The sequence below is a fragment of the Canis aureus genome, chromosome 21, assembly GCF_053574225.1.
Source record: "Canis aureus isolate CA01 chromosome 21, VMU_Caureus_v.1.0, whole genome shotgun sequence".
In the NCBI taxonomy this organism is placed as follows: domain Eukaryota; kingdom Metazoa; phylum Chordata; class Mammalia; order Carnivora; family Canidae; genus Canis; species Canis aureus.
In genome coordinates this window covers 17,634,317-17,649,737 of record NC_135631.1, presented here as the reverse complement: position 1 = coordinate 17,649,737, position 15,421 = coordinate 17,634,317, and the positions used below count along the sequence as shown (strand labels likewise).

General features: G+C 43.0%; 1 protein-coding gene across 13 annotated transcripts in view; it reads right to left on the bottom strand.

Moving 5' to 3' along the window:
* The window catches only part of CTNND1 (catenin delta 1), a 52,929-nt gene that overhangs the window by 18,688 nt on the left and 18,820 nt on the right, over positions 1-15,421 (bottom strand). For 10 of the 13 annotated variants that reach the window (XM_077863325.1, XM_077863324.1, XM_077863331.1 and 7 more), the window contains exons 2-5: positions 4,679-4,797; positions 3,146-3,437; positions 1,131-1,202; positions 25-177 (exon numbers count right to left, since the gene is read on the bottom strand). In XM_077863325.1, coding sequence (XP_077719451.1) covers positions 25-177; positions 1,131-1,202; positions 3,146-3,340 — 420 coding nt within the window. In that variant the 5' untranslated portion in view covers positions 3,341-3,437; positions 4,679-4,797. The remainder of the gene's footprint in view (positions 1-24; positions 178-1,130; positions 1,203-3,145; positions 3,438-4,678; positions 4,798-15,421) is intronic. The other 3 variants (XM_077863336.1, XM_077863335.1, XM_077863327.1) reach the window with 2 other exon arrangements.

Here is a 15,421-nt window from a genome sequence, read left to right as displayed (position 1 = left end):
GACCTCACACAACTCTCAGCTTACTGTGGTCTCTGTGCGCCGAGTAGTTCCATCATCAGAGGTCTCCACAGAAACGACAGACATAGCTCCCTCAGGGTCCTCCTCTGTGTAGGTCTCCACAATCTGCCCTGGTTCCTGCATCCTGGGAATGGTGCTATACACAAGGTGACTGTGATCCTGTATGGAAAAGAGGAAAAGGAAGGAACAACTATTAAGCCATAAACATCAACGGTACAACCCAATGAGAAGCAATCTCCCTAGAGACAAAGACTCCCCCCTCCCCATGCATCTTCCATGGACCCCAAGATTTTTAGTGGGGTAGCTATCCCTACCTTTTGAACTTGTACAAAAGAGAAGACAGAAGTCCTCCGTTCTAGTCACTTAATAAATATGAACTGAGTTAACTATAGCCACATCAACATCCAAGTGACAGAGACAGCAAATTTAACTTCCCAGTTCTGGTCACTGGAGTGAATATGAACTGTTATTAACTGAGGCTACATCTACATCTGAATGATCCTTCAAAAAAGAAGTTTGCCCAGTAAAGAACTTTTAAGATGAACCAGAAAATCCCTTCAAAAGCAATCTTCTGGGCAGCCCAGGTGGCTCAGGGGTTTAGCGCCACCTTCAGCCCAGGGTGTGATCCTGGAGACCCAGATCGAGTCGGATCGAGTCCCACATCGGGCTCCCTGCATGGAGTCTGCTTCTCCCTCTGCTTGTGTCTCTGCCTCTCTCTCTGTGTGTATTCTCATGAATAAATAAATAAAATCTTTAAAACAAAAGATAAAAAACAAAAGTGATCTTCTGACTGGGGCTGTTACTCTTCAGAAACTGCCTAAGGCTCAAGACCCACCAGATTTCAGGGAGAAATAGAGGGATGCCCATTCCAGCAAAAGGATGCAGTAATTGAGGGACCAAATACAGGATCAGCGGCCATTAAAACTCATTCCAAAATACAACTACATGTATACGTTGAAGCTCCACTATTTTCCTAAATGAAAGAAGCTCATCAATGGTTGGGTACTTACAATGTACCAGGCACTTTACAAGATACCAATAATACTCTTATGGGCTGGGGAAGTAAGAAGAGAAAAATAAAACAACCCCAGACCTCGAACCAAAGACATTACCTGGGGTCCGTTGAGTTTCAGATCTGGGAATTTCTGTCGCTCAAGGTCAGCATCGCCCACAAACCGGCCGTTCTGAAACACAGCCCACAAGAAGACAATTCATTTTGTAGCCTTCCTTTGCTCTATCAAATACAAATGATCTTTTTTCCAAACAGGAAAAAGGCTTTCAAAAAGATATGTGGCCTGGAATCCTTCTGTCAAGTACTTATAAAAGAACCACATCACTCCTTAGCTTTAGCACTTTCCTCAAAATTGGGATTGGTCCTGGAACTGGCAAAATGGGTCCCTAGAACATAAGAAGGTAAGCTCCATGAGGGCAGACATTTTTCATATTTTTATTTTCTGGTTAGTTTTGTTCAATGATATATTTCCAGTATCTTGAACACTGCTTGGCACATAATAGGCACTCAAAAATTATTTGCCAAGTAAATAGCAGAGACTCCGGTAAGTCCTTAAAAATATAAGGAAAGTTAGAAAAGCTAAGTTGGGGAGTTTCCAAAAGCATTCTTTATCATTCCATGCATCTTCATGTTCTACTACCACTGGAAACTCCCCTATCAACCAGCTTTTTAAAGAGAAACACAAGAGATAGGAGTCTCCCTTTTCAAGTAGGAAGAAAACAAGTACCCCAATTCCCCTCAACCAAAAACAGTTGTCTCAACATCATCTTCACCAATTTTTAGAGCCACAGAACACAAGATGCTCTGTCTTAAGCAACAGGAAATAATCTAACAACATTATACTACGTAAAAATACATTTGACTGCTCCTCTTCCAATAGGAAACCGTGAGATCCAGCCATCTTGGGAGACTTCTCCCACCCTACTCCCATTACATAGGGAGTGTAATGCTGCAGGGAAAGGAAGTTAAACATTACTCTCAGGAAGAAGGAAGGGTGTGGCTTCATTGCTGAACAGAAGTTAAAAATAAAAGAAAGAGAGAAACCCAGTACTAAATCCTGGAATTCCCCACCACCTCCAAGCCTGGGCAGTCCTGCTCACCCCTTTCAATATATACCTCTCACTCCTAACACTATCTGGTTCCTATAAAAATCCTAGAAACGTTGCAAACATACTATCTCCCAAGTTCCTGATCACCCCCTACATGGACTTTTGTCCTCTCATGCAATATGCTTCTCAGCATGAGGGATCTTCTCTGTCTTAAAAAATAAGTAATCAATGAAAAGGACTATTAGATTAGAGCATAAGCACTGCTGTTAGTTCCCACCAGAAATCTCGTAAGATAGAGTCTACCAGGCAAGGTCTACTCTACAAACACATACCCTCAGACAGATTACATCACAGCAAAGTCAGACCAGAGAAACCATAGGGAACACAAGATACTTCTCATTTCTAATACCAACTCCCCCAAGTCATATCACAGAGTCAGCCAACCCAGAGACCACTGGCTCCTGTGGTTATCTGGGTTAAATAGCAGCACGATGCTCCTTCTCCAGCTCCAACCAAAAGAATTAACAATGACCATCCCCCTCCAAGACACAATTTGCAAAGCCAACAAAACAAGCATACAAGGACAATACGGAACAAGAATACACAATTTATAGACACTGAAACACCTTCTGAGCAGACTGTTCCCTGAGGGAGACTGAACTGGAGCTGAGAGTACAAGATGGCCAATTTCACCAACCACTAAGCAGGCATTTACTTTCCTGAATTTTTGATACCAAGTTGGGGCAGGGGGAAATCAGAGAAAACAGAAGGTCCTTGAGTATAGCTCCAAACTATAGGATCTACCATGACTAGAATTACATCCCAACCCAGGAACCCCACTCCAGCAAAACAGGAAGTCAGAGAGATGCTTCTCAAGATAAGTGCATTCAGCTCAGCAGAACAGCAATACCCCCTATCTCTCACATCAGTGCTGGAAAGGTTCACCATGAAGCATGGACACTGGATAGCCCATAACCACAAGGAAAGTAGTTTTCCATGTAGGATCACAGCCTCTCTATGACCATGCCAAAGTCCTACCTGCAGGTCTGATGGATAGAGGGGTTACCTGATGCCGGCGGGTGAGGGTGCCGTTGGCCATGAGTGGATTGGCATCTTGTGGTGAGACCCGGACGCGTTCCAGTTGCGCCGAGACGTGGCGCCGTTCCTCCTCCAGCGCCCGGGTCAGCTTCTCAAACTGGGCCTCTTGTTCCTTCACAGAGGCCAAGATGCTGGCGGTCGACTCCACCTCTGAGTCGTCCATGAAGGTAAAGGGCGGAGCCGCCGCAGGGCAGGGTAAAAAGGAAGGTGTGGATCACAGAGGGAGGAGCAAGGAGGGAGAAGGCCCCCCTCACTTCACACTACCGAGAGAAGGTACGGGAGAGGAGAGAAAAGGTCACAGGTCAGAGAAGACAGATGAATCATTAATCCCAGAGCCAAAGATGCCCTCTTGTGGTTTTACTGCAATGCAGAAAGCCAGCCACCACCAAGCCTAAGAGCCCATCACCAGTGTCTGCTTAAGCAGCATCCTTTGCCCACTACCCTTTTAACACCTCACCAGAAATAACCAGTGAATGGAAAGGGGCAACTAGATCCACCTCTACACTGTTGGCAGGAGAGGGAGAATATGGCTAAGAGACGTAGTCCTGACCAGAAATTAATATTACATTATTTTTCCCTGGAAAAATTTGCTGGCATCAACTCAGTGAAAGTTGTAACTCCACGGTACAGACCAACACTCACTGTCCTGCAGGGGCAAGCCTTTTCTAGAATTAAGGGAGCAGTACGGACCTACAGATCTTACTTAACCTCTCCAAATTTGAACACTGAAATTGCCTCAATAGTGGCAAAATAAATATACTAAATAAATATGCTAAATTAAAATGCCACTCATAATGGAAATACTAAAAAAACTTCCTACTGTCAAAAGCAGGAAACAAAATGAAGGCCCTCATATATTGAATATATTTATGAAGGAGCCTTTCTACTTTTCAAGACTACGCTATACTATTAATAGTGAAGGTAAACCGTGTGCCTTGGCTAAAGGAGACAAGAGAGCAGTAAAAACACAAAAAATTCTGTATGTAAAAAGGCACGACTTGCAGCAACCTTCATCTCTTTGAGAAATAGGAAAATGAGCATTAGGCTCAAACTCTGAAAATGCCCCTCGCAGTAGTTCATATTCTAACTTCCAGACAGTCAACGGCTGGAACTTCCTACATCCCTGTTATCCTGCCGAAAGTTCTAAATAAACCAACTCTATTTTTACATCTTTACTTCTTCCAACTCTGGATAAATATCCAAGTATCTAAAAGATTTGTGTGTTATTTATATAATAAATGATACTTACAATGAGTTCCCCATTCCCTACTCCATTAACTGCAAGTTGGCCAGTAAATGGAGGGGCACTATAGTCATACAGTTGGACTCAACAGTTTCTTGCTTATAAACTAGCTATAGGTGATATGACCAGTCTAACATATACCATGTCCAGTGGATTTAAAATGATCTCTCTTCCCCTATTCCCCACCCTCTTTTTAACCCCCCATAAAGAAAAAAGGCACTTAAAAATTTTTTTCTTAATAAACATTTCCATACACACCTGTTAAGAGAAGGTCGTAATTGATTGGTTTAACACAGAGAACAGCCCAGTCTAGATTCAAAAAATCATGGGAGAAGCATCCCAGCCACCACAGCAAGGAGGAAGCAGGAAGGAGAGAGCTGCAGAAATATTTGGAGGAAAAATGGGATTGAGAGGAAAATAAAATATACACAAAACATTAAAAAATAAGAGGAACGGGGCAGGTATTTGGAGAAAGACAATCTGGGAGTGGAAGGGAGTAGTATAAAATATGACTTGGAATTGCTTAATGTGACAAATGCCCTTTGGACTTTGCTCTGTCTTCAGATACATGGACCTTGGATGTAGTTTTTATTAAAACCTGGACTCTACTGTCAAGAATTACTTCTGTACAGAATGAGGAGTAGGTTATAATATGGATAAAAATTCACTTACCCTCTATTCCCAGCAACCAAATTGGGGGGTGGGGGGGGTGTAGATTTTGTTGTTAGAATGCCCTTCCCCTTCCTTCCCACCTCTAAGGCAGAAACCTCAAAGCCTAGTCCCAGCATGCCCACAAAGACATTGAGAAATCAACGCAATTGTCGTAGTGTGGAAGACATGTGGGGACTAGCCTAGGCTGGGCCTTTTGCTTCAGTTCCCTTTCCCACGCTCCCCAGAGCCCTACCAACACAAACGCTGGGGCCTGTTTGCTTCAGAGTACATGCAGCATTCTGTGAGCAAGAGCACCCAGAGCAACAGATAGACAGGTGCCCAATAAACTCCCTAATTAATCCTCTACCACTAAGACTCCTTCCAGTGAATACAGCACCTAAATCCAAGAATGTGGCAGCCCTTCTAAATCTCTGGCCCTGGCTCCAGGCTCCTGCAGTCACTTACTCCTGCTCTTTCTTCTGGTCTATTGCCGAGTTTTCATATTTCTACCCCACATCCCAAAAAGCTACTCAAAAGTCTTTAAGAAGTATCCTCATTTAAAAATAATAATAAAATAAAATTTTAAAATGCTGCTCCCTTTTCATCTCCAATGCTTCATTTTAAGCACTGCCCTTATCCACTACATATGATAATAACCTCTGAGCCATCCACATCAAGAGGACTCAAGCGCAAGAGATTCCTCCATTCTAGGTTTCAACAGGGCTTGAACTGCAGTTACCACTCTGGCAGCCTCGCCCTGTAATCTTCTTTGCTAATAAAAGCCCAAACTACCACTATTACGGGGCATACGGTGACAACACTCCCTGCTGCAGAGAAATTGTCATCCTGTCATAAACAGCTACTTTTTACCCCTACAACTTTAATTCTAAAAAGGGAGTTAAAGGACAGTAGGAAAACTAGCCAGGGCTCTAGGTCAGGAAGCAAGATCTCTTCCTACCTTCTTGGCTTTAAAGGCTGACCATCTAGCTCTAATTTGGAGAAGAGGATAGCACAGAAAGAGGATCAGATTCCTAGCCTAATGGCACGGGGAGATTTTCTGCCTGAAAGACGGCAGAAGCAGAGGCTATGTAGGATAGGCTGCAAGAGACCGGTCCCAGGCCAGGTTCTGCCACTAGCCAACAATGGCAAAAAGTCACTGCCATGTTCTCATCTGTAAGATGCCAACATCACCAGCCCAGTTCAACTGAGAGTCGCTCAGAGGATCTGGTAAGATAATGTATGCCATACAAATGTGAGGTATTAAGTTGTTTCAGGAGTTAGTTTCTATCCCCCAATTATAATACTTAATGGTAATGCCTCAGCCGAAAACTATTTTGTGAACTAGTAGGTGAGACTAACAGGATCAAAAGCATAACTGGGTTCTGAGGAGTGGATAAGCGGGTTCCCCTGCTCCAGCTCTATTTACTAGGAGGTCCCATCTAGACCAGTGTTTCTGGGACACAGAGTGCAGCGTTACACATCAGTTCTGATCCCACATTTGAGACTTTAGCAGTTTATGACCACAGTGAAAGGGAAGGTGAAAAAGAACTAACAACTACTAAGTGTTCTACATTTATTATCATGGCAATACTTATAACCCTAAGGAAGGAAGTTTTACTGCAAATGAGAAAACAGGCTCTAGGTGAAGAAATTACCCAAGGTCTCGGTTTAATAGCAAACTCTGAATTTAAACTCAGATCTATTCTGTTCCAAAGCCTGTGTTCTCTCTCTACTACATGCTGTTAAGTCCAGAAAGTGCAAGTCCAGTATAAGATAGACAGTCCAGTCACCCTCCCTCATAGTCCTTGTGCTTTCTGCCCAAATATCACAGGAAAAATGTGGGGGGGGGGGCCTTCACTTTTCTTTAAAGGGTTTTTCATAATATCTACACAGATGATATAAATGGGAGAACAGAAACAAATAAGAAAAGGAAAAAAGTGGAAAGAAAGCTGTTATATAATACACTGCCTCACAACTCAGATTTGAGGAGTCTTCACTCATGCCATACACATAAAAAAAAAATGCTTTAGATCAGAATCTGCAAACCATTACCAGACTTCGGCAATTAGTCAAGAAAGTCATGGGAGTCCAGGCCAACACCTTTCTTAATATTTTCAAATGAATTATACTAGTTCTCACCACAAAAACACCATCAAGGAATTCTCAAATTAAGAGGAGGAAGGCTACACATAAGGTGAGTCCTACCATTCTCCTAAGACTAGACTTTACCCTAAGACTATAATTGCTTTTACTTCTAACAAGCCATAGATCCTATAGACCTGTAAGTCTATAGCAAGGTTCAGGCAATGCCAATGGTAAAAACTCAGTCTCTTCTGTAAGAAACTCAAACCAAAAGTTAAATTGGACCAAATACCCAGACAGACCAAAGAGACGATGCCAACCAGGTAGCTAGGTAAAAAATATCAGCAATAAGGCAGTTCCTGGGATGGGATGTAACCTGGCCATAGGAATGATATTTGGAAATATGATTCTTAGAAGTTAAGAATACAGGCTTTGGAATCAGACTAGGTTCAAATCCCAGCTCCACTGCTTCTTAGCTGTAGGACTTAGGGCAAAGTACCACTTAATCAGGTTCCTTTTCTGTAAAATGGGAGAAATAAAATACACGTAAAGGTAGTTGTGAGAAGTACGTGAGACAATTCACATAATTAGAAAAATGTCTTGACACCAGCAATCTATTAATATGGTTACTGATACAAACACTACCACTACCACAAATAGCTAACAAAAGGGACTAGAGTTCGGTGGTGTTTTTTTTTTTTTTAATTTTTTTAATTTTTATTTTATTTTATTTATTTTTATTTTATTTTATTTTATTTATTTATGATAGTCACAGAGAGAGAGAGAGAGGCAGAGACACAGGCAGAGGGAGAAGCAGGCTCCATGCACCGGGAGCCCGATGCGGGATTCGATCCCGGGTCTCCAGGATCGCGCCCTGGGCCAAAGGCAGGCGCCAAACCGCTGCGCCACCCAGGGATCCCAAGTTCGGTGGTGTTAATAGGACTTTTGAATAAACCACACATGTCTCCACATGGTCCCCTCACTGTTTTACAAGTAGCCCAGTAAACTACAGGAATTCTTCACACTCTCAAAGGGAAAAACAAAATAAAATTTCAGACCAGGGGTCAAAAGACCTGAGGTCCTAGTCCTCACCCTGCCCAAAACTAGCTGTGAGAACTAGCTCTCAGGAGAAGTTATAACTCCTGTAATCTTCACTTTTATTACTTGTCAGGGTTTAGCTTTAATGGGCTAATATATGTAAAACCATAGGCTTGGGAATTGAACTTCTTTCCTACATCCATGCTATTCTGATAAAGATATCCAAAGACATGACCAGAATTAGGTAAGCTAGCCCTTATGGAAAGAGGAAAAAGTATTTGCCCTCCATTTTCCATTTGAGATGGAAAAAATCTAAACCCCACAAAAGAGTCTTTGGGTTTCTTAGGAAGGAAATTTTATCTTCTGCAGCCAATCCCAAAGCCAGCTTTCCTCCTTCCTTTCTTTTTTATTATGAAATCAAAACCAATGTCACAAAGTGATGCCTTCCCTCTAAAAGCAAGGATATGCAAAACTCCTCTTCTATGTCATCCTAGGGATTTCAAATGGCTGTTTTAGAGAGCACACTGAGCCTTGTACTGAAGAATACCAATCAGTAAAATATAGCACCTGTAAGACCATAGAGCTGTACTACATAACACTCAAGCCAACAAAGGTAGGTCTTCTAAATCCCTAAAATGACATGTGCTCCAAAATTCAAAGCAATTATTCCTATTCAACCACATACACAGAAAACTGCCATTTTGTTTTTAAAGTAAAGGAATATGTTTTTCCTCTGGCTTTTTACCACCAAGAGTGCTTGTACAAGTCCAAGATCTAAGCACCTCACCTACTACCTGATGTTCCACCATCCTAAGCTCAGTAAGCACAAGTCCAGTACTCCTGCCCCCTTTATTGGGAAGACTTACTCCCACACTAAGCCCAAGTCCCTGGATGTGATTTGTATTAAGGCCTAGAGAAGATTCTGCTCATGTCACGATCCCAAATGATCATTCCTCAGAGTTATAAAACTGATATTCTGGAAATGGCCATGTGTTAGGTGTTAGCAGCTTCTGAGCTTCCCTGTGCATCAGCCTGATGCAAGGCCTAGCTTTTCCACTTATAAGCACCCAAGAGGCTGACTGAGGACTTTCGCTTTCACAGGGAAAGACTGGGTCTCATTGTGTCCACCACGAACCTCTCTGATGAATTAAGGAGTCTTTGACAAATCACTATCTTCAATACTTCTGATTGGGGTTTCAGAGAAAAGAAGGAAAATAAAATATATAGTTTTGGGTTTCTTAAAAATATTCTTTGTTAAAAGGAGGTTGAGCTGGTAATCTCTATAGGTCAACAAGACACCTTAAACTCACTTTAGTCTTATTATCCTTACCCAAAGTTACCTATAAGGATTTAGTTTTTACTGTGACTTTAAAAGGATAAAAAAAAAAAAAAAAAACTTCCATCATCTTGACCCTAAATTCAGAAACCAGATGGAACATTCTCCTTGTTCTCTTTTCCCCTACTCAGTGTTCTGGGAACCCCCCAAACCATAACATTCTAAATGGCTGAATGCTGGACTGGCTCTGAAGCAAAGGAAGGGTGTGGCTCTCAGCTAGTGAGGGGGCCCAGGACGAAAGGGTATGGAAAGAAACAAAACCTGCTTCTCTCTGGGGCACGTATGACACACACACAGGACTGGTCTAACAAGTCCTTCTGATCTCTCAGGCCAGGCCGCCTCCTTCTCCACCCCCATTACCCATGTGCCTCTCCAAGGCCCTCCACTGGGACAGACAAGGCTGAATTTTCTCTCAATACTTAAAGTCTGAGACACAGGAGTTACTTACCTGGATCCCGGATGCAACCCTGCCAAAGAAGCCTCACCTAGCCTTATAAGGAGAAGGCAGAGCTTTAGGGAGAGGCCGATAAGGAAACAAAGATAAGAGGGAGGGACAAAAAGAAGGAGGTGTCAGACTGGAGGAAGGGGAGAGGCTAAATGCTTTTCTCCTTTCTACAGGAGAAGGGAGAAAGAGGGAGGTCAAGTACACAATGGGAAATGAGAAAAAGTCTAATCAAACTAGGAAGGTATTATGCAACTCCTATGTCATAAAAGAGAAATCCTAAAATTAACTAGGACACCTTATACCCTTTCCTACTGCAAGCTAGAAAAAAAAATTTTTTTTTCATGGAAAAAAAGCTTAACCTTAGGGTTTTCTAGAGGTCACCCAAATGTTTGAGCTCACATTCCTTTTTTTAAAGAGGCAGCTTCTCACCAAACCCCTTACTTTCTAGCTATGGCAATCTCACCATTTCCTTGCCCATTCTTTGACAGTGACTTGGGAAAGCTGAAAGCAAATAATTGAGTCACATTTACAGTCCTGCTTCCTCAAAGTACTGAAAAGACCAATAAGACACCCTTCCATCAGGTTTAGAACATACCTGGCTTTTGAGACAAGGAACAGAGAGTCTGAGGAAATCAGAGAAAGCGTAAAGGTCCTGCCTATTTCAGTTATAGGACCGACTGCTGAAGGAAATGTTTTTCCCTCTATAAAAGAAAGAAAATCTGATCTTACGGGGGGAAGAAAAGTTGTGAGTTAATTACTGATCTCCCCCTCTAAGTTATCATACATAATCATCTCAACAACTTCTGGGGTGACACTGGCCCCTTTTTACAAAGGAGTAAACTGACATCAGAAGAACTAAGTATCCTGCCCAAGGCCATAGAGCCAGTGAGTGGTGGAAAGGCATCTGTTCTCCCAGTCTGTATTCCTTCTTCCTGAGAGAGTAAAGAGGGTATGAACTTTCTACACATCTTGTAGTTAAGTCCTTCTAATTCCAATAGAGAAGCTGACCAAAAGCAACTGGAGAGAATGGTACGGAAGCTAACAGATTTGAGTCTTACTTTCACTTCATCAAAAAAAAAAATTTTTTTTTTAAGATTTATTATTTGAGGGAGAAGGAGAGAGAAATCATGCACATGAGCTGGCAGGAGTTGGGGGATGCAGAGGGAAAGGGAGAGAATCTCAAGCAGACTGTATGTGCTCAGCATGAAGCCTGACATGCCACTCGATCTGACAACCTAAGCCGAAATCAAAAGCCAAAATCAAGAGTTAGATACTTCACTGACTGAGCTACCCAGGTGCCTCTGGGTATTACCTTCACTTTAATGAGCAAGAACTTACTCAATTCTGAGTAAGAATAGCTTGCAATCTACCTCATTTTATAAAGGAATAAGAATTCAGGAGGGAAGATGCTAGGGGTAAAAGTAATATAACTTTTTATATAACCATCTCTTCCAGTGGAGGGTCTGCTCTAGAAATCTGGCAACATGCCATATTCTCAAATCATCCCCACCTCAAGAAAGAAAATCATAACTACTACTACTCTCATTTTTAATGTGGCATCTCACTAAACCAAAAGCAGAGATCAGAGCTGGGTGGGAAACAGAAGGAACTAGAAGCAGGGAAGATTGTACTGGCCACATAGGAACAGAGGGGAGGGATTGTTCTAGCGGTATGTTAGCAATCTGCCTCTGGGGCAGCTGTCCTCCTGAGCAATCAAAGGCTGGTTTGTGTGTGTGCTCAGGGACTAGCCAGCTTGGCAAGAAGTTGAGGACTCAGCCACCCAATCTACAGAGTTAGAAGAGATGCCTGTTTCACAGCTGGAATGGAGGGCAGGGAAAACACAAAACAAGGGGGGAAATGAAGGAGGGGCACAGAGAGTGCTACAGGTGCTATTTCAGTCTAGACAGAAGGGGTAAATTCCCAGGAAACTACCAACCATTCCCTGGTGATGTGCAAACAGTGAATTTCCATTACCTCCAAATACTGAAATCAAAGAACGGGTAGGTTTCTCTAGCTCTATGTGTAGTAGGGTGCCAACTGGAAGGATGAAATGAAAAATGTTGGGCCCCAGCATTACCTGTTTCACTCCATCCCTTTCAGAACCAACAAAGTATTTGCAATATAGAGTGAATAAACATTACATAAACATCTATTTCTAGAATTCCTTTCTTAATTAAATCCTAGAGATCTATAAATAACAGTAACACACATAAAACTCAGTGAGATTCCCCAATGCTAGGAGATGGAGGCCATTTATATAACTCAAGTGCTGAGATGCAAAAGGCCACAGTCAGAATTCACACTCCCTAATCCGTCAGAGTAGCTAGATGATCCGAGACCCATTAGACACACAAAGACTGCTCTCTTCTCGGTAGAGCCCTGGAGCAGAGCTGCTCTCCAGGGACAAAGAGATTTCACAGGAGAACCACAAAGACACGGCCCCTCTCCGTCCCCCCACTCCCAGCTTTCTCACTTCCTGTCACAGTAGCACCAGACCACAGTCTCCCAGAAACAAACAAATACAAAGTGCTGGATTCTGGGCTGCAGGCCAACCGCATTCCAGGGCGTCCCATCCACCAATCACCAGTCAGAGCTCCCACTTTGCCCTGCTCAGTTCCTTATCATGTTCGGGAAAACAACCCTCCTCCCTGCCCCAAACCAACACTACCCAGGACAAAGCTCAGGCCTTTAAGAATCCACAGAAAGATACTATGTGTGGATCTAAGGGTTTGAAGGGGGTGAGGGGATTTTTAAGATTCCTATTTGGCCAGTTTCTAAAGAAAACTTCACTATGGCAATCTGGTTGCCACTCTGGATGCAGTCAATGGAACATTCCCACCTGGAGAAGTACTTTAAAACACATATCCTCTGTCACCTTCTCTATCACCCATTTCCACTGTTTCCAAAGTCTTTCAAACCTTTCCCCACAAGCATAAAGTTGATTCTTAGAGGCCCCACAGAGAACAAACAAAGGCAGCAGGCTCCACCCTACAAAGAGGCAGGATAAGCACCAGCAGGTGCTGGGAGCAAAGTTCTCTACTTCCCGAGGGAATGAGGGGAGTACTAAAATTGCACAGTAGTCCTGGCGGCAAAGAGGTCAAGACAGCAATCTCAGCCTTTCCTGCTCACTACTCCCTCTGGAGTGGGTTGGGGGCTGTAGATTTGGAACCTCTTCTGGAAAGGGAGGGGGAAAAAAAAGCCTTCCTTTCTAATAAGGGTCCTCAGCTAATTCCAAGAATGGGACAAATGATGCATTCTTCTGTTATCTTGTACAAGCCCATTGGACGTTAGCCCTAAACCCCAGAAGCAAAGATGCAGATAGAAGTCAAGCTAATCTATTAGCCAGAGATTCTTGAAATCCAAAGAAGAAACACCCTTTGCCCACAGGGCTCAATTCCCTTGCATAAAGCATAACACAGGTTCAGCACAGAGTTCTCCAACCAGGAGACTAGTAATATGTTATCATTTCTCATTTTTTCCTCTCCTTAAAAACTCCTTCCCCCTTCTTCTTGGATCTGCTAGAAGTAGTCTCGGCTGACCCTCATTTAGACAGTATATGATGCAAAAGGAGCCTAAGTCTGAAACAGCATAACTTAGAAGGAATTTGCCCATATCTGGATCTGACCTAACTAGATGGAAGGAGGTAGGGCAGGAGTATATACAACAGTCAGCCATTCTACAGCTGGGTAGAAAAGTGGGTAGCTAGCAACACTAGCTATAGAACAGAACTTCAATAGTAGAGCCTAGCCACTGCAAACTATCATTGAAGCACACACACAAAAGTTTAAGATCTTACCTAGCATTGAATCAAACTAACTCCCTTTTTCTCTCAAGAATAACTGAGGGGAGGGACACCTGGGCAGTGGTTGAGCATCTGCCTTTGGCTCAGGTCATGATCCTGGGGTCCTAGGATCAAATCCTGCAGGGAGCCTACCTCTGTGTCTCTCATTTAAAAAAAAAAAAAACAAAAAGAATAACTGAGGGGCACCTGGGTGGCTCAGTCAGTTAAGAGTCTGACTCTTGATTTCAACTCAGGTCATGATTTCAGGGTGGTGGGGTGGAGCCCCACGTCAGGCTCTATGCCCAACATGAGGCTGCTATAGATCCTCTCCCTCTGCTCTCTAATAAATAAACTAAATCTTTACAAAAATATAACTGAAAAAGTAGTTCCAATTGTTAGTATTCTTTTTAAGATTTTATTTGAGTGAGTGAGAGAGAGAGAGAGAGCATGCGAGTACACAGTGCAAGCGAGCATGAGTTGGGAGGGGCAAAGGGAGGAAAGAATCTCAGGCAGGCTCCACCCTGAGTGCAGAGCCTGACACAGGGTGAGATCATGACCTGAAAGTCGAACACTTAACCAACTGAGCCACCCAGGTGTCCCCAATTGTTACTATTCTTATCCGATTCTCTCTCACCATAGCCGAGGCCAAATAAATCAGACAATTAAGTAGTATCATGTGAGGTAGTTATAGAAAAGGAGACCAAAAATCTAGCAGGGGAGTTTTTGGAGACACTTTAAAACAAACAAAAACAAAGGGCTGTAAAAAACTCACCCCAGAGAACTGGCCACACCCATATCAATGCTGTTGCTTCAAAAGGATGCTTGGCAGGTTCTCTGCCTCAAACTGAGCAGGTGAGACAGAAAAGCAGTGCTGAGTCAGAAATACAGTCACCCCAGGGTGTGAGGGAGGGAAGGAGACCAGTATAGCCAACCGATTACAATTCAGCATGACTTCACCAAAGATCCTGGTTCTAATTGTATCTCTGGCTGTTTGTGGACATATTTAGAAAACCCAACCGAAGGAGTAATGAATGGGTAAGAAGAAACTCAATGGAGGGGCACAAGACTTAAGCTGAATACTCAATGGTTGGAAGAATATGAATCTGTTTTGCTATCTAACTTCCCACATACCCCTCTTTCCAAATCAAGCCCAAAGCTGAAAGAATTGGGGGGCGGGGAGGCAGAGAAAAGAATGTGACCAAGGAAAGTTTAGCTACATTCCAACTAGCCAGCATCCCACATGGTATTAAGAGTGCCTGAGAATCCAATCCCACTACATGGGAGTTGCTGGGGCTCTGCTAACATACATCCAATTCCTCCACCCCCCAACCCCCAAACACTCTAAAAAGAAGCGTAATTGAGATAGCTTGATGAAGGCACCAGCTGTTTCCACCACTCTCCCTCCCCCCAGCCCCAGAGACCACAGTTCAAACTCACATCAAACACTTAATACAATTGACTGGGCAGTAGGAAGGAGAAGCCAGGACTAAAATAGCAGGAAGAGTGCCAACTGGCCCCACTTAGAAGGAATGTTTTCTTGGCTCAATTTAAAAATAAGAAACCTTTGTCACCCACTCCCTTCTGCCCAATTATGTTCTCTTTTCCGCAACCTACCCCCTCAGCGTCAAATGGATTTCTGTTTCTTCCCTACAGCTCCTTGATCTATTT